Source organism: Crocodylus porosus, unplaced genomic scaffold (assembly GCF_001723895.1).
Source record: "Crocodylus porosus isolate Cpor-Errol unplaced genomic scaffold, CroPor_comp1, whole genome shotgun sequence".
NCBI classification, from domain to species: Eukaryota; Metazoa; Chordata; order Crocodylia; family Crocodylidae; genus Crocodylus; species Crocodylus porosus.
In genome coordinates, this window is record NW_017728910.1 from 39504331 (window position 1) to 39528610 (window position 24280).

The window sequence follows — 24280 nt, forward strand, 5'->3', positions numbered from 1 at the left end:
TCGTTTGACCCCAGTACTCTTTCCTGCCATGGCAGGGGGTCGGACTAGATGAACTGCTCAGGTCCCTTCCAACCCTAGAAACTATGAAACTATTTATGCTAGGAAGAGACATTCAAAAAGCCAGAGCGTGAATTGACTAACCTGCAAAGATTGAACTGATTTGCAAATGCGCAGACATTCATGTTTAATTCTGAAAATTTAGGCACATGCCTGCAGTGGCTCAGGCTAGAACCTGGGGGCGCTAGAGCAGCCCTCCCTTCCCTTTGCAGCAGCTTCAAGGCTGGAGGGAAATTGACATGGGGGCGGGGAGGGGGGCATGGCCAGGCCCCTGCAGGGGCTAAGTATGATTGTAGAGGGGTTTAAACCCCCACCCTGGCCTGCAGGGACCCCAGCCAGGCTGTGCCTGGAGGCATAGGAGGAAGAGCCTGTGTCAGGCTTGTCCCCAAGACCAGACACTGGCTGGGGCAGTACCTCAGGCAGAGTGGGGCCGGGGGTAGGGATTAAACTCCCCTGTCTCTGGGCAGGCACGGGACTCCAGTTGGGGACTGCCTAGTTTTCGCTCCTGATCTTGCTCCAGTGGCGCTGCTGTCCACCCAGGGCTGGAGCTGCAGGGCTGAGCCCAGCCAGCTTGCAAGTGCTGCTGAGGGTGGAGGCAGAGGGGCCAACCCGGGCTAGGACACTGGGCCAGGCCCTTCCTAGTGAGCTGCAGCTCGGGCTGGGACTGTGGTGGCTGCACAACTCCTCATGCCAGGCTGGGAAGGGCTGTCATGGTGCCCCAGCCAGCTGGGCAGGGCCCACAGGGCCACCCTGGGGGGACAAGGCCGTTTCCAGCCCACTGGGACTGTATGACACCTCAGCCCAGCAGCACTGACAGGGGCTGGCTGGGGAGCGGGCTTCCCGGATGATCTCAGAGGCACCAGCAGGCCCCAAGCCCAGCAGCAGCTGCCATGCCCCCTGCCCTGTGCAGCACCCTAGGCTGCAGGCACACAACCAGCTGTGGGCTAGCTAGGCTCAGTGGGGTGGGGTTTGACCCAAATGAGTTAAATCTGATCGTACATTCAACCAGGTTTATGTTAAACCAGTTTCAGCCATTCCTTCTCTCTGCATCACTAGTCCTATATGTAGATTTCTTTTCCACAGAGCATGAAATCGAAACAAAAATGAACAAGTTTTTATGTATCGAAAATGACAATATATAATTACTATTACTTGCTTAATGAAAAGGGGCTCTGGCTAGACTGCTATATAATATGATAAAAGTGGTACCAGCCACTACTGACATGAACTCAGCCTTCTTGGACAATACATAACAACATGGCAGTGCACTTGCTTTTCATGTTGTGCAGTCTAAAATCAATACTAAGATGTTTATGTATATGGTAGTAATTTACAGTGGTCTGATGAAAAACATTGCAATTTACAAAATACCTAAAATAATAAACAAGCTATTAATAAGTGTGCTGCATTACTTTAAATGATTATTCCAAAATCTCTGCAAGGGAAAATGAGAAGCACGTTCCACAGTGCAAACAAAGATTAAAGCTGCCATTATTCCCACCAATCTTGGCACACGTGCTGGTAAGGAATGGATTGATTAAAGAGAGGATTAACTTCCCGCTGTCCTGAGTTTGTTTGAATGCACTGAGCCTGCTTGCAAGCCTGGCTAGAAACATGCTTGTCTGAATTCTCCCTGAATTTTGAACTTCAGTCCAGTCTGGGAGGTTGCGAGCTTACAGGCCCTAGGCTTATACTTCAGTAGTATTTCTATAGCTGCTGAGCTGAGGTCTGACTTATGCAGAATTGGCAAGTGCTTGAATTGCTGTCTGTAGAATACAGACACAGTAGACTGAACATGGTGCAGCATTAAGGGCTCTTTTTCAGATCACAATGTAATAGAAGGGTTTTGCATGAACTTTATTGTATCTGGGATTCAAATTAGAAACAGCACAATGGTGTGAGTTCTAGCTAAAAGTAACACTGGATACATGGGGTCAGATTCACTCTGAAATAAATTGGCCCATTATCTTGTAAGTTTGCTAAATTTTCTGTTATTGATTCTGTTTTGTAATGCATGATCTTTGATATTTACAAGTCACGTGAAACTCCTCATCTGATTTGATTGCATAGCCTGTTTTGCTAGTTACTGAGCCTAATCAGTGTGGAGCCTGAACCCTGTCTTGATACCCAACTAATGTTTGTTATCTGTCCCTGCATTTTCTGTTTGTAGGCCCAACACTGCTCTTTTGGATCCAAGTTCTCCAGAATTCTCAGCTGTCGTTTCTGTTGGTGATTGGCTCCAAGCCATTAAAATGGAGCGATACAAGGATAATTTCACAGCTGCTGGCTATACCACTCTAGAGGCTGTGGTGCATATGAACCAGGAGTAAGTACTCAGTGATAAAACAAAAAATGGTAAATCTGGATTTAATTGGCCTCTTTTGCTTTGTGCTGCATATCATTATGCTCATTAAAACAATGGAATTCTTTTCATTTGGATGGAGTATAACTTTAAAATGCCTCCACAGTGCTTTCAGTTATTTAATTAAACATTTCTATACAGCTGCCTTGCTTTTTGCAGTATTATTTGTGGTTGACTTCAATATTTTTCACTGGCTCAGCATTTGATGCGAAGTTCTCAGCCCCCTGCTTCTTCTCTTCTTGTTTTGCACAGTGACCTAGCAAGAATTGGGATTACTGCTATTGCGCATCAGAACAAGCTTTTGAACAGCGTCCAAGCAATGCGGACCCAAATGCAACAGATGCACGGCAGAATGGTTCCCGTCTGAGCCAGTGCTGAATAAACTTAAACTCTTGAAATTAGTTTACCTCATCCATGCACTTTAATTGAAGAACTGCACTTTTTTTACTTCGTCTCCTCGCCAGTTGAAATAAGGAACTGCAGTGTTGCTTGATGTACAGATTTACTGGAACTCTGGGGGGGAGCCTATGGAAATGACAAGCTGTCATTTTAAACCAGACCTGGAACAAATTGTTTCTTGGAACATACTTCTCTGTTGTTCAACGATATGTAAAATACATGTATCTATATAAATATAACATCACATTCAAGTTTTGATGCTGTGTTTGCTGCCAGATACTGTGCTTAGATAAAATTAACTCTTTCGTCAGTGACCCTTAGGATTACAACAGTAGTATTTTACTTGTGGGCTATACCACAGTTGTGCATCTTTTACTGGAATGAAGAATAGGCCCAAGATGTTTTCTGCAGATTCAGTACTTCACCCATACCATGCAGAAACCTAAGTGAGAGTATCATTTGGCTGATCAGTGCCTCTCAGTCAGTGACTTACCTGTGTATGGGCTGAGACAGGAAACAGCCCACCTCATGGATTACTGGGCAGAACTGGACTTCTGGAGGGATTGGTTTTGGCTGTTGTTGTGCCATACTGTATCCTACCCTATAAGTCTTTTGTGAACAACTTGCTGACAGTCAGCTGTGACAATCTTGGCTGTGGAACTTTCAGGCTTTTTGCCCTTCTAAGGAGCAATCACTTTTGCCACATTGAAAAGGTCAGTGAAAGTACAGCCTCCATTGTACTTGTGGCATTTTTATTTTCTTAAACAACAGTCTTTTGGCTTATTCATTCTGTGGAAAAATGCTTTAATCTGTATTATGTATGATTGTAGTTCCCACCTGCTTTAGATAAATCGATACTAGTTTCCCAGACTTAACAGTTCAGTTATTTCCACTCTTTTGCATATATTCATAACTGACAATGAAAGGCCTACTCCAAAGCTCAAGTTTAATGAATGAGTAACATTTTTGACTTTGCATTAAGGATGAGGAGCAGGCTGGTATTGATGGGAAACCACTGATACTGGTTTTCCATCCTTCTGGAAATCGATGCAGCCCAGTTGAGGTGAAAGCAATTGTAACAACCACTTTGGTCTTCTTTAGATAGAAGCTCAGTTTTAGTTGTCACAGTGATGGTATTCGCTGATAGGAAATGGAACAAAGCATAATTATGCATCCATAGTTTTTTCCTTGCTTTTGTACCAGTGTGCTGTCATGTATGGCCATGTTGCAGAATGTCTCCATGTTACACAACAGTGTTACTCAAGGAGATTGGACAGTTTTGTTAGATCATAATAGATCTGGATGCATTAAGGCTCCAGTTTCACTGATTCTAAGGACTTTTTACACCATTCAGTTTGTATGGAGAGAACTTTAAGTGTCCTTAAATTACACTTACATGCCTTTTAAGATTTCTTTATGCATTGCCAGAATGGTGTAAAGCAGTGATTGGAAACCTTTTCAGCCTGTTGACTGGAATGAACCAGTTCGGGTCAGAGGTGGGCAAGTATGAGAACCCAGTTGCTGTTGCCATTTCCCTGTGCCAGCATAAGATAGTGGCTGCTGCTACAGCCCCTTGCTGCAGAAGCCCCATGTCTGCAGGCCAGATTAAATGGGTCTGACTTGCAGGTTGTAGGTTGGCAACCCCTGGTGTAGATAGGCCCATTTTTGGTTTGATGATGTTGAAGAATAGGACATTCAGGACTCAGAATGTTTAGCCATTGCATTTCAGATGCGAATGAGCAGTTAAAGCTAGGTGAACTTCACATTTCTTCCACCGACACACCTTTATTCTGAAAAGCAGCTTGTTCCCAAATGCAGGAAGCTAAATTTGGATCCTGTCAAATCCTGACAGCTTAGTACAAACCCTTTTCTTTTTGCAATATTACTCATAAAAGCTTTTCAATTCAAGAGAAATTTGAGATTTATTTTAAAAAACTACTTAAACCGTCAGGTTTTAACACCATTTTGCTAAAGCATGTAAAGCTGGATATTCATTTTAAAGATGTGACATTTCTACTTTACCGGCAAAAACCATTTGTTTCTTAAGTGCACGTACATTTTTGGCTTCTTTCTGTAAACTCATTAGAGAAAGTCAAGACTGTCTTTTTTTAAATAAAAACAAAATGCGCACAATTTTCTGGCCAATTTGGAGGATTGTGTTGTTGACATCTTGTAACAATAGTTCAAAATGCTTTTAACATTTTTCTTTTAAAATGAATACTGAAGGCAGTTTAGATGCTAGATTTTTCAGTACTGCTATTCATGGCTATAACCTGATGGTGATCAAATGAGTAGCAAAAGGACATGAATATTATTTTAATGGGAGGAGGCAGGAGATTAAACAAATAATAACTGCAGTGCATTCAGGAAACATATTTATAGTATGCAGTTATTAGCTAGAAGAGAGCATGTGTGCAGCAAAATGGGCAGTAGAAATTGGAGTTTAAAAGAAAAATGGTGGTGTCCCCTTATTTAAAACATACCAGTTATATTTATTCCAGTGTCTTGAGATGGGCAAAGTAGTGAGAACAATCACACTGATATGTAGCTTGCTGATTTAAGCATTCATGGTTCTTTTTCAAGAATAGAATTTCTGCGAAGATCTTTGCATTGGGAAAACACCAGTGTGTCAATTATGCTGCGAAGAAAGGGGAGCTTCTTAGTAAAAATTATTACAAAAGGAGTTCATTTAACTAACCTGCCCCAATAAAACTAGAAGATTTCTTATTTTTTGACAAGGTTTTTCAATTTTTTGACAAGGTTTTTCAGAGAAAATTTAATAAACATTTTTGTCATTACGAGGAAGTTGCAACTAATTATAAAAATGTTTTCCTTTATTGGAATTGTTAAATGTTTCATTATGAAGTAGAAATCAGTCTTCTTGTGCCTGCAAGGAAATACACAGTTGTTTTGCTGTATCCCTTTTGCATGTGTGTATATACCCACACAGACACCCATACAGAAATACTTTGAGACACTTTGTAGCGCATTAGGGGCAAATTAAACTGCCAGGCTGTGGTGCATGTGAACCAGGAGTAAGTACTCAGTGATAGAACAAAAAATGGTAAATCTGAATGTAATTGGCCTCTTTTGCCACTAATTCAGTCAACAAAGATGCTTGTGCATTCCAAGATGGCTTCACTAGCAAGTTGTCTGCATTTATACACTTGAATCGCACCTCTTTTGGGACAAGACTGTATTTAGTCCATTTGAAAGCCATTTTCCCTACCTGCAAAAACTACTATTGAATCCATTGCACTATGTCACCCAGTTAAGCTGACTGAAAATAAGTCCAGGATCTTTAATCTTATCCACTGTCACTACCACCAGGATATTGCTACTTAAAACTCTGTTGTTAGGAAAGGTCATAGTAGGTCAGGCCCACAAGGAAATAAGAGTTGCTTCTTTGTATCATTTCTGTACATGCACATAAAACACACATACACACACACAGCATTGAACTGCATATGTTCTCCAGTAGATATAAACTATTTATATAACCTTTCTTTCTTCCTGGAACTGGTTCCTCCCAATGAGGTCTCTCAGCAATTTTTTTTTTTTTTAAAGATGAATATCCGTGATTGTGGAAGTCACAATGACATCCTTTTGGCTAGAAGAGTTGGTGCTTGATCAACTTCTTGTTAATACTAATGCTTCTGAATGCTGTAGACAGAAATCAGTTAATCAGAAATACTACATCTTTAAGGTACCTTTCCTTATTAAAATATTTATTTAACTTGTTTGATGAACCCAAATACGGACTTCATGCTTAAGCATAGAAAATTCTGTTTAAAAAATGTAATTGTGTTCTTGTGCAAAATGTCCGGTCCCCAAACAGTTCCCAACTAAACCCTGCCAGTGGTAGAGCTAGCTTGCCCAAGGGAGAGATGCAGCAGCACTTCCGTTAGAAAATCTAAATGGCTGCCATGTCAGTTAATGTAACTGTGTGCCTAGTATTTTGCATGTGGTTTAATGGGTTGGTGTTTCCCTTTTTTCAGGGAAAAGAGGTTCTGCTTCCAATAGCCCTTCCTATTGATCATATTGACCATGGAAGAACATAAAGACCAGCCTTGAGGCCTTCCAGATTCCACAAGCACAGCTTCAACAGCACTGATTCTGGGGAACACAGACACTGAATAAGCAACATCAGTCCCTGGAGAGTGTGACTCTTAATGTCCTTTTATTTTTTTCTTTTGGCATTGAAACAATACAAAATGATGCTAAGATTCAGCATCTGTTCTCCAGTTGTCACTTGAAGAATGTACTGTATCAAAGCCCTGCAGACTTCTTTTTTTTTTCCCTCTCTTCCTTCTGATGGTTTTATTTATATATTTTGAGGGGTTTTTTTCCTCTGTACATCATTGATGCATCCTGTATAAGTGCAAGTGACAGAGCTCTACAGGTATTAATTACTATGGACACCAGGTCAAGTGCCACAACACAGAACCCAGTTCACATGAGCTGCCTGTATATGTTGATGAAGTGACATTTTACACAAAATGCCACTGCAGTGATATAAATATATTTTTCCCTAGAATGGATAATGAACTTATCTCTTCTGAATTGTGTGTGTGGTCGCGCGTGTGTGTTTGGGTGCATGTCACCTTAAGTAGAACTTCCTGTGAAAGCGCTGAAAGCATCTCTGGGACCTCCGGATTCCATTCATTCCCAGCTGAAGAATTATATGAAAGAGCAGGCCTATAGCTGGTGTCTGCAGTGGTAGTAAGAAATCACAAAAATGTTTACATTTCTGTATTTGTAAATGTCTTTTGTAGCTGCCACACTAACCTTAATGACTAGTCCGGCAGCCTGGAACAGGGGCACTTTCACTTTAATTGTGGAGGGATAAATTATATGATCCATAAGGGCAATTTAAAAGTTTTCCATCAATATCACTTACTCTTATCAAAGCCTATTCAAAAACACCAGTTTCTTGATGAAAAGATAAGGAAGCTGATGCCTGTTTCTATCTGTTGGTAACCCTGAACCGAACTCTTAAGTAGCCTTTCTGTTCTGCAAATAGGATTTTAAAGACTTGTTGAATGAGAAAAAATATATGCAATCCTTATCCATTCATAGAATCACATTGTTCATTGTACCAGCTGGGAGAACGTAGTGTCCTGTAGCTGGCAGTGAAACACGTTATTTTCTCCCAGCATGATCATGGAATAAAAATGCAAGGGACATTTAAGATTACAGCAATAAGCAAAAAGGTTGGAAAATTAGTCACGTTCCTAGAATCTGTAACTAAAGGCTAGGAGAATTGATGTAGAAGCTAATTGCTATGGCCCAAGAAATAGGCTAACAACCTACCAGTACTACCTAGAAAAAATTATTGAGTTTCAAAAATTCACTGTAAAATATTCATGAAGTTGAGTTGTATGCTAGGCTCTGGGGAAAGTGCTGCCATTCCACATTTTGAACTGAGCAGCTGATATGCTCAACCCTCCTGGTTGTAAAGAACTGATGATGTCTACTGAGGTGGCAGTACAGCACAGCAAACTAACAGGACAAATGATCAGTCAAACATACTTTGGGGGGGCAGGGGAGATGGATGAGCCATGTTAAAAGAATGTGCAACATTCAGTGGAGCCATACAGTGGTGTCTCCAGCTTTTTTCTATTTCCTGCTCCTTTCCTGGCCATTTTTAATTCATTATTAATAATTGTAGTTGGTCTCATGAACAAAAAAATAAAGGTCCATATAGTGGGGAGGGAAGAGTGGGGCAAGTTAATGTAGCCATGCTGAAGGCAGAAACCAGACAGAACTAGTAGGGAGCCAGGAGGCAGGAGCTGTGTTGCAAACCCAGCAGATGCACATTGCAGTCAAGTGGTACAAATGGAGCTTGGGTTAGAGTATAAATTACTACAGAGTTTGCTTCCATTTTATCCTCATTACAGAAGATGTCATCAACAGGACTCTGACATGAAAGCCTCTGTATAAGAAGACATTGTTCTGCTCACCACACCACCGATTGATGTTTGTCCAGGTTTCTTGCTGTACTAACTTTGTGATGGATCTATGTACTAAAAATATATATGTATAGAAAACAAAAGGCTGGTTTTCAGCCAGTAAACAGGACTTAGAAAGCAGTATTTTATTTTATGTGACATTTTCATAACCAGAAAAAAAAACATTCTGAAATACTAGTCAGACAAATAAAAAGAGTACATTTATTTTTTTGTATCACTGCAAGTATGTTGGAATACACAAGGACTGTGGTTAAAATTAGAATGTATGAGGCATATTATAATTTAGTTCATACTGAAAAAAAATCTAACAGCATTTCTTGAGTCATGAATTTGAATGATCTCTGGGTTAGACATATAGATTTTTCTATTTTGTTTTAATTTGTAATTTTTTCCCTCCATGAATTTAGGTACACATAACTTATGTCATTTATTTATGGTCTTTTATACCTAGTTTGTAAAATTGTAAAATAGCAAACAATGCAAAGGTTTGCATTTGAGAACAATAAAGTAGTTGCTGTACAAACCTCATATATGGTCTTTGTTAATTATTGCTACCATTTATTATTTATTCTCTACTGAGAGTAGTCAGTACCACTATAAAACAGAGGAAAACTCTTGATCCTCGTCTCCGGAGTGGCTATATTTCTGTACTGAATTTAACACAAATGCACTTACTCCATTCATTTTTGAGACTGTAATTCCCACATGATTTTCAACATTGTAAGGTGTTTCTTAACATTGTAGAAGATGGTGCAGTGGGCAGAAGTGCTGCAGTCATCTTTCTTTTGCTACTATCCCCAGTTTTACTGGAGGAGGGTTAGCAATGTGAGTGGGGACTTCTGCCTGAATAAGGAGTGCATATGCATATCTATTATGTATATTGTTGCATAATAGATATGCTCCCTTTTCCCACTTCTTTCATGGTTGCATCTAGTCATGCTGCTGTCTAGTCTAAGAGGCAGAAATCCTAGCCCCCATTTACATTAGTTGGGGCAGAATTTCATCCATAGTGTGGGAACAGTATCTAGGCAATTCTCAACTTACTAAGTCACTGCCCATCAATGAACATTTATTAACTCATTTGCTATATTTGTAAGGTAAAAAGTAGATTCTGTGACAAGGACTTGAGAGACATGGAAAAAAGAGGAAGAAAGGAAAGGAAAAGGGGGAAAGAGGAAAAAGAAGAAATTAGGAATTGAGGAATGCAGTGCAGAGAAAATTGCAGAGGGTAAGGCTGTGGGGGCTGTGAGCTTTTCTGCAATGGAAAGTTTCCAAGCCAAGTTGAGAACAACTGGAGGATCCTACCAATGGACAAGGAGGTATTATTTCCATGTGCTAAAACTACTGTTGAAATCTTTGGGAACTAGTTTTGAGTGCTATTGTCTGATTTTTTTTTTTTCATCACAAGTAAATACTGAAAAGAGCTTTGCATTTAACTCTTGGAATTGACTCAAGTCTCCCACCTTCATTAATACAAACAAACCTTGCTGAAGGGTATAGCTGTATAGTCGTAAGTATCAAGTTTTGAAATGCACAGACTTTCTGGAACCACAATTTACAATCCACTCAGGGTTGACTTAATCATCCTGGGTAGGGAGGTTACATTCTATATGCATTTCGTATGTCCCGTGGAAAATGAGGTGGTTCTTTTGAAAATTTACTCCTCAGTATTTATTTAACGTCTGTCCTCCCCATTTGGAAAACAGACTGGGCCAAATTCATTCTGGATAAAACTCTGCTGATGTCAGTGGAATTGCAGCATCCTTTATATGCAGTACAATGTTGCATTTTAAGAGGCTGTGCACTCTGAGCATTTGTAATTGATAGAGAAAACTGAGCAACTGGATGCTCTATTATTTATCATTCTCTCTAAAGAGAGACACTGCACCGACTAGAAGACATGAAGTAAGATTTACAAAATCTTTTGAGGTTTTTGGAATTTGTTTTAGTTTTGCATTGTAATCAAAATAAATACTTCAAGATTTTTAACAAATTGTATTGTTTCAGAAATGTCTGTTTTGAATCAAAAGCTCAGCGTTTTCCTCTCCCTGCCTCCAGAAAATCCACTTTGCATTTGAAAAACTATCTGATTAAAACTTTCAGTAAAATGAAGAAATAGTCATAGTTGATGACTTTGATGTAGTGGTTTTAATGAAAAAAAATTTGTCAAAATGTTTCTGACCAGCTTTTTCAGTAGATACTATAGCAAATTCTGTCTTATTATGTATTTGAGAGATCTCAAAGTACACAAGCTGCCAGTAGCATATAAGCATGCCTTTGTGCTCTTTACTAACAAACTATTTAACTTGCTGCATGTGGATCGTGTGTTGACTAATATATAAAAAAACATGACTTATCTTGAGATGCCAGGGCCATTCTGGTCATATTTAAAAAAACCAACAAAATGGATTTTGACAATTACAGAAAATGCACATGATACTCTAAATCAACAATGTGATTAAAACTGGAGCTACATTTGAGGCCTTGACCTCAGTTATTTTACCCTTTCCCTTTTAAGGAAGTACCCTTGGGCCATTGACTGATTCTATATTGAATGGGAAATGGACCTCTGACATATCTTATTTCTGGCAGTGGGCTTGAACATAATTCTTTGTTTATCGCAGCCTTGTAGAAACTTATATGAATATGCACAAGTTTTCCTTGAAAATAAAATTAAAACCTAAAGCATTCCATCCCAATCAACTTAGTAAAACATACATTTTACATGCACAGATGGGGAAAGTAACCACAGGAATACTCTGCAGCAACTTGCTTTAATATGTATATAAAGCATGCATTATATACATAATAGATAAGGGTCAATTATACCCTGTTAAACTGGTGTGGATTACTAGCTTGTAACTAGACTGACATCATGTAATGAGATCCATGTTTTTGTAGTGTTTTGCTACTTATTCATGATTCTGTTCCATAAAACACACTATATAAAATGGCTTAAAGTGGCTCATGTACTTCAGAGCCAGCATTCAGTGTTGTTCAGCTTTTGAAGATTATTTCATGTCAAACATATTGCACTGATCAACAAAACAAGAACACTCTGAGCCTGAATCTCATTTTACTTCAAGCAAGGCATCAAGGGTCAGATTTTTAAAGGTATTCAGGCACTGTGCAGACATGAGATATTTAGGCCCAGATTTTTAAGATATAGTCATTGCTTTGCTGAGTGGAGCAATCAATGCCTAACCACAAGTAGGCCCATAGGCAGCAGAAGGCTGGGACCCCAAACTTAGCCCCCCAAACTAATTTTGCAGTGGCTAGTGGCAGTAGCAGCACCACAGCTCCATCATCCCACAGTGCCCGGAGCCACTCAGCACCACCACCACCACTGCGCCCTGCCACTGCAGTGCTATGTCTGGTGCCCCCACCACGTGCCAGCTCCACAGCAGTCTTCAGCTCCCCAAATAATATTTTCGCCTGCTGCTACCATGCAGGCCTTCTACCTAACTGAATGTACAGCCCTGATTGATATGTCTCCTGGGTGCTTAAGGTTCTTATTGAGTGCCTGGGAACAGTTAGCGTCCAAGAAAGGGAATTTCAGAAGCTATCTGGGAAGGGCACCAACTAAGCTAGCCAGGAGCAAAATGCAGGTGAGAGGAGGAGGAAGGGTGGGTTTAAGCACCTTAGTGGCTGACCTAGTATACCTGACTGATAGGCACCTCTCTCTAGCCTTCATCTACTTGACGTCTTCAGCCACAAACCTCCTAGAGTTAAGCTTTTACATATCTGACTTTAAGTAGCCCATGTCCTAGCAGACAAACCATCTCTCATTTCTCCTCTCTCTCCTAAATATGTTTAGTATCTCTTTCATGTTCTCCTCACATTTCTCTGTGTCCTAGCTGTCCTGCATATAAATGATGGATTGCTCCACCAACAGAGGGAAATCTGCATTCAGTCTTCGTAGTCTGGCAAATAACAGGTTTTTGTTGCCCTGTGATCATGCCTGGCTAGCGAGACAGGCATTCTGCATAACTTAAGGTTTCTATTTCAGAACCACTAGGACTTCAGCTTTTGACGCAAGGCTCTTCTTGGTTTGGCATCAAGACTTAAGACTACTTTTCAGTACCAGCTGGGAGAAATGTAGGTGCTTTAATCTTAGTTGGCACCTATATGGCAATTTTTAAAAAGTCTGTGTCCCCACATGGTAGGGGTTCATTTTCCTGTTTAGCCGTCCTTTTAAAAATAATGCCTAGTTAGAGTTTTGGGATTGACTAAGTACAAAACACCAGCTGAAAGATGTCTTCAGAAGTGCTAACCTGCATACCTTCAAAAGTCAGGTCCTGCAAGCATAGATTAGTGATGAAGATATGCATTGAACAGTCAATGGTTATCCCTCAGTGATAGATAAGCATTGAAATATTTAGAAAATAATAGTTTGCAGCATTTACCATATTCTACATCTATTTCAGGATTTTCAAGTCAATAATTTGATGTTTTTTCCCTTTAAGCTATGTCTGTGCTGATAGGTTCAATTTTAATTTTGTTATCATTCCACTGTATACCCATATGTTAAATCCCAAACCTAGTAGTTTCTCTACCAAATTTATTTAAGTGCATTTAGAACTTACCTCTACTTACCTCTATCCTGAAATACAAGAAGTCTCCCAGCACCAATCCCACAATTCCCTATTTCTGACTTCTTGCCTTTCCGTACTCAATTTCCTTTCTCTGCTACCTGTAAGTAGAAAACAGTCTATAGATGTCTTCCTAGAAGAGATCTATAAGGTAACTTGGGATACTTTGTATTGCTATGCTCAAGGAATGAGAAGCCACAATCTACATGTGCTACAAGGTATGCTGTAGATACCTGCGGCTCTCTGGCTTTGACTGAGAAGAAACTCAGGGTTGCTGAATAACTTCTGATTTTTTGCATATTTAGAATTTTTTGAGCACTTGTTGCCTTATTAGTGTCTCATTATTTTGCTGCACACATATTACAGCCACACATCTCAGCTGAAATACTTAAGAAAAGGGTTTCACTTTTTGTTTTGTGAGGTTATAACAAATTATAAGTATTAAACAGCTGTCTCTTTCCAGTTTTGTGTTGGCTACCCTTCATTTATGTTTTTTGTCTCTTCTTCGGGATTAAAATTAATCCATTGTATTGATTCTTTTCCTTCCTAATTAAAAAGGCTGCTGACTTTCTTTAAGCATAACATCAAACTTAATTCAGCATCTGATGCTGATATAAGAAATTACAGGTAAAGTAACTGAACTGGTCCTTCATGTGATGCACACTGACTGCAAAGGAGCCACATTGATTTACACCAGCTAAGAACCCGGTCCTTCAGCAATAAATTATGCAAAAGCATTATTATCACCTTTATTTTCTTTTAAAATCAAAATAAATTAAAAATTTGGAAAAAATACCACAGTAGCAATTGAGTGCTCAAGCTGCCATTCTTCAATTGTTTGATGTATTTTATGGGGCCTTCACACAAACTTTAAGTACTCATGCAGTATCTTGGTAGGTTTAAATATATTGATATCTAACATGTGACAGGTTTTTGAAAGGTCATAGAAATCCTCTTTTTTTCTAACAGATTCCCTTTCAGGTTCATCTGGTGACTGCAGATGGATTTTTTTTTTTTTGGCCAACTGGCTAGAATTGTAGCTTTTGATCCTTAGAGATCTCGGTGTCATTTCTAAGAATTGTCTTAGAAGGTTTTGCTATCATTATTGCGGGGCACCCATGCTTTTCATCAACATTGGATCTCTACTGTACTGCAGAGGGGAAGATTAGCAGGGATGGGGGGAGGTCAGGTTTTTTTTCTTCCTTTTCTTTAAATAAACCTTGTATCATTAAATGAGTTTCAAGCTTGGGTAGAAAACCAGGTGTATGTGAACAATTACCTAACAAATGAAACATGTAGCAGACTGTTCAGTTATGCTTGGAGAGCCAAAGTAAATGATTGAGCCATAATACAGGTCTTTAGTTGATCCACAGACTGTTCACAGAGGACAAGGCAACCTAATAACCCAACTATTGTTTTTCAAAATTATTGGTGCTTGAAGTTTTAGATGATATACCCATGATGCTGCTGTTTCACTTCTTGTGATTCATCCTGCTGATGGATATACATTTCCATCTGCAATGGAAGTGATGGCAGGTGAGCCTACTTCGGTAATGATTATCAGATATCCCAAGTCAACACCTCCACTCTCCCTGAACCTGAGTGTATCACTAGAACAACCAGTACGTGCTGTAGTACTGAATTCAAGCTTTTCTCTCCCACCTCCTCTTTAATGCAGCTCTCATTTCAGTTTTCATCTAATTTTGTTCTTTATGCTGTGAGTCTTTCTTTTGCTGAGCTGTATAAGTCCCCTTGAAAGCTACTTCAAACTTGCTTTGAGCTGTAGATGCGATTAGTTTTGGAGTTCATTCTTCATCCTGATCTGATTGAACCTTTCACTAGCTTTTTTTAATTGGTTTGGAAAGTGGGTGGAGTTGAAACAACAACAGAAATCAATTGTTAACTGCTAACTCCAGTTAGCATCGAGTACCTGAATACTTCAGTTGATTGACTGCAGGACTTCTTTGGAGTAACTGTTTTTATACTAATGAAGTTTTGGTAGCTGTTTTAGTCTTGGAAATTACTTGTAAATTGCATGGTAAACCTATGTTTGAACTGAACTGAATTACATTAATATTTGAATTGGATAAAGTATGGGTGAACTGGCACTCAGCTGTACCAGACTGGAACTGGCATTTTTTACTTGTCATAATCAATGTACTTTGAACACTTAAGAACTACTTTTATGGATCCTTTGAGAAGTCTCTATACTTCCTTAGACAGTAAATGTCCTGGAATAATGTTCAGCAGCATCTGTCTGGTAAAGCTTTCAGAGAAAGAAAGAGGAAAAAAAAATCTTCATTTTTCTCCCATATGGGCGCATCTGCATGTTGTTTCAGAGATGTGGGTAGGGAGCTGGTGCAATCTTGAGTATTTCAGATTTATGGGTTAAGGTAGTGCTGTACTAATTTTAAAAGTCTGCCTCAGGGGTAATGAATCAGAAGCTAGAAGGCTAGCTTCTGACTGCAATAACATTGAAGCAACTACAGATGGGGATGAATGTGAAAGGCAACCCCTGGTTCTTTTCCTGGTGGGGATCTACCACACAGCCCAATGGGAACAATGGGTGAGGTATTCTTAAAGGTCTACCTGGTTCTATCATTTTTGCAAGCACTAGCTATGTAGGTACCCTAAACTAGCTACTGCTCTGGATGGTGCTGGTCCCAGGTTCCCTAGGTAGAGAGAAATTGTGGGTGATTTTAGGGAATAGACAGACAGATCTAAGAGACAGAGTATGAGCATTTTGGTATGTGTCTTGGCTCCTGGAAGTTACTCAGCACAGTGTTAGGCTATTATGCTATAGGCTTGGTTATAAGCACATGCTTATGCAGATTGGTATGCTTAAGGCTAAGAAGATATTGAAAGGTGATGGGCAGGTTAGTATTTTAAAGGCTGTGATCTACCCTTAATTACATGGGGGGAATTCAATAATTTTGGTAGCGTTACATTGTAAATGGGAGCCTTTGGCCCTTATCTGCTGTTTCAGTGAAAATAACACAGCAAAATTGTCTTAGTCTAACTTGAACAATCATATGTTTGTAGTATTTTTAGCTATTATTATGCAAATTTGCAACCTACTAGTTCTAGTATATTGGCTGGCATGAGCACTGAAGCAGGCAAGGCTTCAACTACCTTTGGGTGAATGAATAATTAGCTTAAATTTTGGCTTGATGGGGGTGGGGGGGAATTAACCTTTTACAAAGTGCTATTTGAAAAGGGGAACAACTTTGGGGAAAAGACCCATTAAATAAGTCTTTCTTGTTTGGTAATATTCAGACTGAACATATGAGACCTACTTCTAACCTGCACTAAATTAGGAATAACAACTAAAGATGACACAGAACTGATTTGAGGAGCAGGATTAAAGAAACAAGTTTGCTGTTTAAGACATTTACCTCAGCCCGAAGAACTTACCGATCTACTTCAACAGGCCTTTGTGCAAACGCTGGGCTATTTGATGAACTGTAGGGAAGACATCTTTTCCTCTTTTGCTGAAGTCATTTGCCAACATTCATAGTCCTGCAGGAATGTTTTTGATTGGGTCAGTGGATCGGTGATGAGCTAGTGACCCTTTCAATGGGTGCATCTACATGTGCAATTAAGGAGTCTGGATAAGCTCTGGTGCAGTTCACAGCAGTCAGCTGCTCCTGGGCATAGCATCTTCATGTGTACCTGGGACTGTAGCTCTTTGAGCCGGGGCAGAGCAGCCCCGGACTGGTAGGGAGTTTGTAGGCGTCAGCCCCAGGGTCTGGGTGCCAGCATCACGCAGTGGAGGGGCTGGCTGAGACATGAGGGTGCTGAAGTGCAGGGCTGGGCAGCAAACAGCCCCCACACTTTTGCACTCTCATGTCCCAGCCAGCCTTAGCCACTGTCTACATGAGCATTTTGTTGCAGTTAATTACTATCTTACAACAGAGTACTGTCCCCAGTAGTACTATCTTACAGCAGAATTAATCTACTTTACACAAGCACTGGTATTAGTGCAGGCTATGACTCTTTACTGCAGAGCTAATTAGTCGGCTCTGTATTAAAGGCATATGTGTAGATACACCCAGTGTAAGCATTTTCTGCCTCCAGTTAGCAACTCATTTGTCTGTGTAGGTGTTGACGCCACAGTCCCCTAGTTTTTTTTAATGAGAACGGGGTGAGAGACAGTGTTGAAGGTCTTCCTAAAGTCCAGAAAGACTGCATCCACTGCTACCCCTGCACCTAAGGATTTTGTGACCTGGTCATAGAAGGCCACCAGGCCTTTAGCTCTGGCCCATCATGCAGTCTAGTCCATGGTCAGTAATCTCTGTCATCTGGCTTTACTACATAAGGAGAGTTGGTAGTTCTTTCTGTTAAGCCTTGAAGAGGATGTCTGACATGCCTATGGCATGTAGCGGGATCTGTAATTGTTTCTGGAGCCAAGACTCCATTGACAGTAGCCATTAAACTGCTGCAGCATAGCAATATTATTAATAGATATGTTTCTGTCAGATTCTCTGTTGGCTCTAAGGGTTTGTCTACAGAGCACAATGCAGTGCCACACAGAGGATCTCAACCAATCTCTGAAGGATCTAATTCAGATATTAGGGGTAGCATGGGCACATGCACATTAGTGTTGCATTCCATCCAGGCTAATGTACTTTGCTTCTCAGCAAGTCTAATTAGTCAGGGCAAAGTGGCATGCCTACCACTGCTATACTTGAGGTAGTTCAGGCATATCTGCAAAGCACTGCATTGTATCATTGTTATCATAGCCACCATACTGTATTACTAACCTCTACTGGAAATGTGTTAGGAGAAGGTAAGCTCTGAAGAAGACAAGATTTGACATTCTATTTGGTAATTGGTATGTCGGTACGCCAGCTAAAGCTCTGGGTTGCCATTTATTTACAGAATAGCAGACAACAAGCAAGTGTCGTTTAAATAAGAAACACTTGCAAAATCATGCAAATTTTATATGTGTGTGTGTCTGTGTGTTAACTGAAAGCAAGGCAAAGACTTTAACTTACGGTTTTTGAGTTTATGGAAAATAATAGAGGAGGCATTCACTCATTTCAATTTTTCTTAAAGTTAATTGGTAGCAAGCATCCAGCTAATTAGTAAAACCTCTGCTTGTTCAAAATGGAAGGAGAAAAATTTAAGAGGAACCATTTTGTATTCCAGAGGTATATGAGACTAAAGCTGGAACCAAGTGTGCCCAGAGTCATTGGCATTATGAAGAGGGCTTGCATGTGTGGGCTTTCAACAGAACAAACAGAAATTCACATTTCTTAACATTTTTATGATGCATCCTGTATTTGTACCTGAACACAGTATACTTATTGGTTAATTGCCCTGAATAGTTTCATGATTAGTGCAAACAATGATGTCTCTTGGGGTTCGCACTACTTCAGCCATTTATAAAACTAAAGCAAATTCCTGATATAGACAAGGCCCCGCTCACTCCAATCACAGCCTGTCCAGTAAAAGATTTTTTTAAAATTGTTTTTTACTGCTTCTCCCTCCCTCCCACTCTCACCTCAAAATAATTTTCATTTTTCCAGGAAATAGGTAATTTTCCTATTTCTCATTTATGGTTGGTTTCTTTGGATTCCATCACTAAATTTCTCTCATCCTTCACTCTGAAATTGCCACTAAGCTAAGAGCTTCCATTTTCACAGATCCTGAATACATCACGCTTTATTTGCAAATGTGCACTGGTTAAACGGCTAGAAGTTCACATTTATCATGTGGCTGCTTACAAATGTGAGGGGGGGGAGAAACAGCGCTTTATTTTCAGCTTGGTACACTCCTGTGCCAAATGCAGCACATGCTCAGCAGAGGCATCACATCAGTTTGACCTGGCTTGCCCAACCTCTGTATAGATCGCATGCTTCAGCAGGTCTTTTTTGCGCTTTTATCTAACAGTTTCATCAGCTGTTAGATAAAAGTGCCAAAAAGCCCCACTGAAGCACACAATCTATACAGACGTTGGGCGAGCCGTGTCAAACTGCCATGATGCCTCTTCCAGTAAAATGCTTGCCTCCCACCCCAATGCCTGTCAGCAGTCTGTGTTTCTTTCTCTTGCTCTTTCTCTGAGGGGGAGAGAGAGATTAAGAATCTGTATGTAATGCAAAAAGAAATGTACTTAAACATGTTTCAGTTACTAGATAAAGTAAAAAGAACAGGAAGCAAAGAAGACACCATGCACTTGGATGTACTGGAATGCATCCTCAGGCTTTGGAAACAGAAAACAGTTGTTGAACATAGTGTGATCATGAATACTACCATTTCTGTGCTCCGTGTGCTGTTTCAATATTATGTTTAGCTGTGTGTGTGTGTGCGTGCGTGCGTGCACCTAATGGCACAGGATGTGCTGTGCTAGTTGGCAATGAGAACTTGGGTCTTAGCTCTGAAGGATGCCTGAGATGGATAGTAGCAGCTCCAATGCTATGGTGGTGGGTGTGGATAGATAGATCAGACTTTTAAATATCCAAGCAGTGGTTTTATCTTTCCTTACAGCTAATTCCAGAGTTAGAACAGGATTTTTAGAATGTATATAATACTTTCAGCTTTTATACCAATCTCTGGCAGTTTAGGATGAAATCTAAAGTTGGATGGAGTCGACATGTCATCTCTTGCCAGGGCTCTCGTACCTTTCCTCTGGTTTAGTAGGTACTGGGACCCATAAGAAATGGCATACAAGACTTGATGTGGATCCTGTGTTTGATCCAGCATGTCATTTTGGATATGGGACCAGATATGGCTTTGATACAATATAGCAGTTCTCAAGGGACCAATTTCACATTCTGGCTTTTAGGGAAAAGTGAAATAGCCTGTGTTTGCTATGCACCAATATTTTTACTTAAGTTGCCATTATGTTGTGATGTAATAAATTGCATCATCTTTAGGACAGTACATGTTCAATGAACACTGATTTTAATGGAGTAACAGCAGTGATAAATCTGGCCCATTGTGTGAAATATAGGAAAAAGCCCATATGTAGTAGTGTTCAGAGATGTGCTTTTTATGAGACCTAGGTTAAATGTTATTGCTCTAGTCAAATCACAACAGCGTTTGTGTCCCCAAGGTGACTAATCAAATTATGAGGAGAGATTGTAGTTATGCTGCATTGTTTCTAGTTGAAATATTAGCATTGTATTGATTAATCCAGCTTGCTTCTGATTTATTCACATTTTATTTATTGAGGCTCAAATTTATGTCAATACAAATAATGAAATTCTTCTGCTTCTGTTAACAAGGGTTTTCCATGGATTTATAGATTTACATTTTAAATTACAGCTACATGTTAGTTTCGCTCATAATCTATAGTAATCTTATTATTTACAACAGAAAGGGTATGTGAAAATTCATAGCCAAGAAACTAGAGGTCCTAGTCAGGAGTGATTTGTATCCATGTGAAGTTCAATTTCATATAAATTTTGTGGAAAGATTATCCAATATTCTTGTTCCCTAAATAATACCCATGATCAGTAGTCATCTGTGAGATTTATTTCTTACGTAGTGGAGCACAGGACTGGTGGGGGATTACAGCTATGACCATGGAAAATTCACATGGTTTTTGAAAGCATTTTCTTGGTATTAGTTTGTGGGGTTTTGTAAGCATCCTGTGCTGTTCTCTGAGGCTTGAATACTAGTGAAATCAAATTAAAATAGCTGAGTTTCAGTTGCTTGTATATTTGCAAATTTATATTCATTGAAAAGATAACCCTTTTTCTGCTTTTAAATCATTTGTAATTCAAACCAGATTACTACAAATGTATTTCTGAAGTCTTCCTGAACAGTTTTTGCCCTTTTTATGAACAGTTTGCTTTGATTTTTCGCTATTTGTTGTTAGGGTGTGTGACTATGCAACTGAGTTTTATACAGTATTTTTTTCAGCTGTCTGATTGGGTGACTAAAATTGCCATGAACAGTCCAGTTCTCTTTCTAAGAGCCAGACTTTTGCTCCAGCTGGTTGTCTTTTGTCACTGGAAGTGAAAAGCGGAGTTAAAGCTGGCTTAAACAGTCACCAGAAGATTTCTTGGCATAGATTGGCATATAGCTGATGCAGCTTGTCTTGCACTACATCATTACAGGCCTGAAGAGGGAGGGAGTGCTAGGGAGCCACTGCAAGGTGATTTTAGAAATCAGAGCAGCCTTGAGCTATCTTTATACAAATATATCTTTATTTCTTTATAAAAGATGCTTAGCTTGCCACTTTCTCCACGCTTTACACTGGGTTGGGCAAAGTTTGTCTGGATTTATAACTGGTGCCCCTGAGTTGAACTGTATGAAGTTAGTAGTAAAAGCAAGATTGAGGAAGAGGGAAATTTAATTCAAAGTGATTGATTATGAAATGCAGAAATTTTAAGGAACAGTGAATTTTAAAGGTTTTTTTTCTTGACATTGTGACAAGGATAAATTGCACAAGGATAAATCACAAATTAAAAATGCTCGCTCTCTATCCTATCCGAAAAATTAAAAACACACCACTAATTATCATTAAACAAATCTAAGAATGAGAAATCTGTTGCTCATTAAGAGTCCACCATGTGAACAATTTATGTGATACAGTCTTGAGATCAGAACAAAGATGAAGTGCGGATGTTTGTAATACATTACATATGTCCTCCCATGCACGTTTGATTTTTGTGTCGGCAATCTGTACTGTTGTTTCATTTGATTTCTATAAAAAATCCTCAAATCCTTCCTTATTGAAGATGAGGAGATTAATTAAAAAAATATATAAAAACAGACAAAAGTAAAACATGTTCCTCACAGAAGAACAAATGTATGGATTTAGCTTCGTTATTTTTTAGTAAGCAAATATCTTTAAGGCTTCAGTCAGTTCTACAGTTATAGAGTGGTAGGAGCTGAGAGTTGGGGGAGAGCAAGAAGGACATAGAATTTGTTTGGTGGGGAAGAATAATTTTGGATACTGCTTTTTGAAGAGAAGAAAAGGGCTATGTTCTCAGATAGTGTTAACCAGTATTCAAAACTCAATCGAACTATGCTGACTGACATCAGCATAGACTCAGCAGGGAAATTCTGGCCACAATGGAAGTTTTTTCATTGTCATACAAGAGGACGTGATTTTATACATACACAATTTTTATGACATGCCCAGTGTGCTATCAGTTGTCTCTTATGTCCAAAGAACCAATCGCAGCTCCCGCTTCCTTATGGGGAGGCTGGCTTAATTTTTTTTTTTATGAATGAGATAGAAAGGCAGAATTGGTTTGCTGAAGCAGGGGACTAGGGGAAAGGGTGGGGGGACTTTACAAAAATGTTATTCTCAGCAATGTATAATTTTCCATTGAATTTCTTGCAAAACTAGTGAGTCTGCAGGTTTTCAAATTAAGAACAGGTAAAATTGTGTTTTGGTTTTGGGGTAACCTCCACACATGAAGAATGTGAATTCCTGTAAGAAAAAGTTGAAGAGTTTTTATCAGCCCATCTTGTAAAGTCCAGTAAAGGTCTATTTTTCCCCCACGGGTAAAAATGAGCGGTAGAGCAAATGTGTCCCAATTAGAGTCCAGTGAAGTCAACATAGTGACACCAGAAATGACAGAGCCAACTGATTCCTCTAGATTATCAGGATTTACTGACTGGAGAGAGAGTGTGTGATCTGTGCAAATTTATGCCTGATATGGTGCATGTGGGATAGGCCTCCTCTAAACCATCTGTATGCAACTCCTGGTCCTGGTTTGGCTAGAGAGCAGAATAGATCATAGATGCTATTTAGAGCAATCCCAGATAAAACAGGCCAATTTGATCTACGATGAAATTAAAGCTCTGGGTAAAAAACTCTACTAAACTTGAATATTTTTTCTTGTTATTTCTACCTGTAGTACTGAAAGTATCAGAAGTATATGCTCAGTAACCATTGTTGGTTTGATTCTGGCAAAACCACAACCATAGTTTGGTTTTTCCATAACCAAGCCCATCCCCGCACTTTGTTGTCTTTTGTTCGTTTTTATAGGTACATGGGTTCTGTATATGATAGTTACACTTCCCTTCTACTTCACAGGAGAAAGGGTTAAAATAAACTCATTTCCCTTTGTAAATAATTCTCCCCTTGCTCCTCATACAATATGTGGGATAGAATAAGGAACATCAAGGCTCCTTGCCACCATCCAGATGGATACAAAACTAAGGAAAACTATAGAGCGCTGCAAAAGTAGATATTGGCAGGAAAGAACTACTCATTATCTTAGCTTAAAAAATTGAAGGATCTTGAGGTCCCAAAATGAGGACACTTGTAATTCTAGTCCAGTTTACAACATATGTTTTCTAATAGGCACCACTCTGTTATGAAAAGAGGTGGTTGAAAAAATGGGGGGGAAACGTTCACAGGCATGTCGTTGTTCTGTCTTTGTTCTGAAAAAGTTCACCTATCCATACCTGGGAATTTTGTGAAGTTTGTAGTGGGGATAGCACAGGCCCTGCAAACGGGCTTAGTCTGTGGTAGGGAGCACATACAGCAGAGACAGTGCTTCCTTGTGCTGCTTCCCCCCTACTTAATGCACCTGCCCCAGGACTAGCCTTTGTCGAGCTGTATGTATGACTGTATTATCGCCTCTTATGGACATCTTGTGATCTAATCTAAAACAGCTCTGTTGTCCCTGGGGGCTGTAAACACAGCTAACCTTAGACATATGAATAGAAAGCAACACATAGTTCAAGCTGACAAAATGCTTAAGAGGAGTGGAGTCCACTCAATACCCAATTGTCGTGGAATTTAATAAGAACTAGCAAACAGCCAGAGTCAAGAGGCTGTCACAGAGAGCAGCTGGGTATGTTGATATTTCTCATGGTTCTCTTACTTATCTGGCTCCAGAGAAATGGCTTACCAAATGCTTCAAGGATTGGTACAGCTATCGATTCTAGTAAATAGTTGAAGCCAACTTAATTTTGGCCAGCTTAGG

At 39.6% G+C, this 24280-nt stretch overlaps 1 protein-coding gene across 1 annotated transcript in view; it reads left to right on the forward strand.

The window, feature by feature from the left end:
* The window catches only part of EPHA4 (EPH receptor A4), a 162051-nt gene extending 152733 nt beyond the window's left edge, over positions 1–9318 (forward strand). Inside the window, exons 16-18 of the mRNA XM_019533078.1 lie at positions 2228–2383; positions 2672–3531; positions 6817–9318. Coding sequence (XP_019388623.1) covers positions 2228–2383; positions 2672–2786 — 271 coding nt within the window. The 3' untranslated portion in view covers positions 2787–3531; positions 6817–9318. The remainder of the gene's footprint in view (positions 1–2227; positions 2384–2671; positions 3532–6816) is intronic.
* The last annotated feature ends 14962 nt before the right edge of the window (positions 9319–24280 follow it).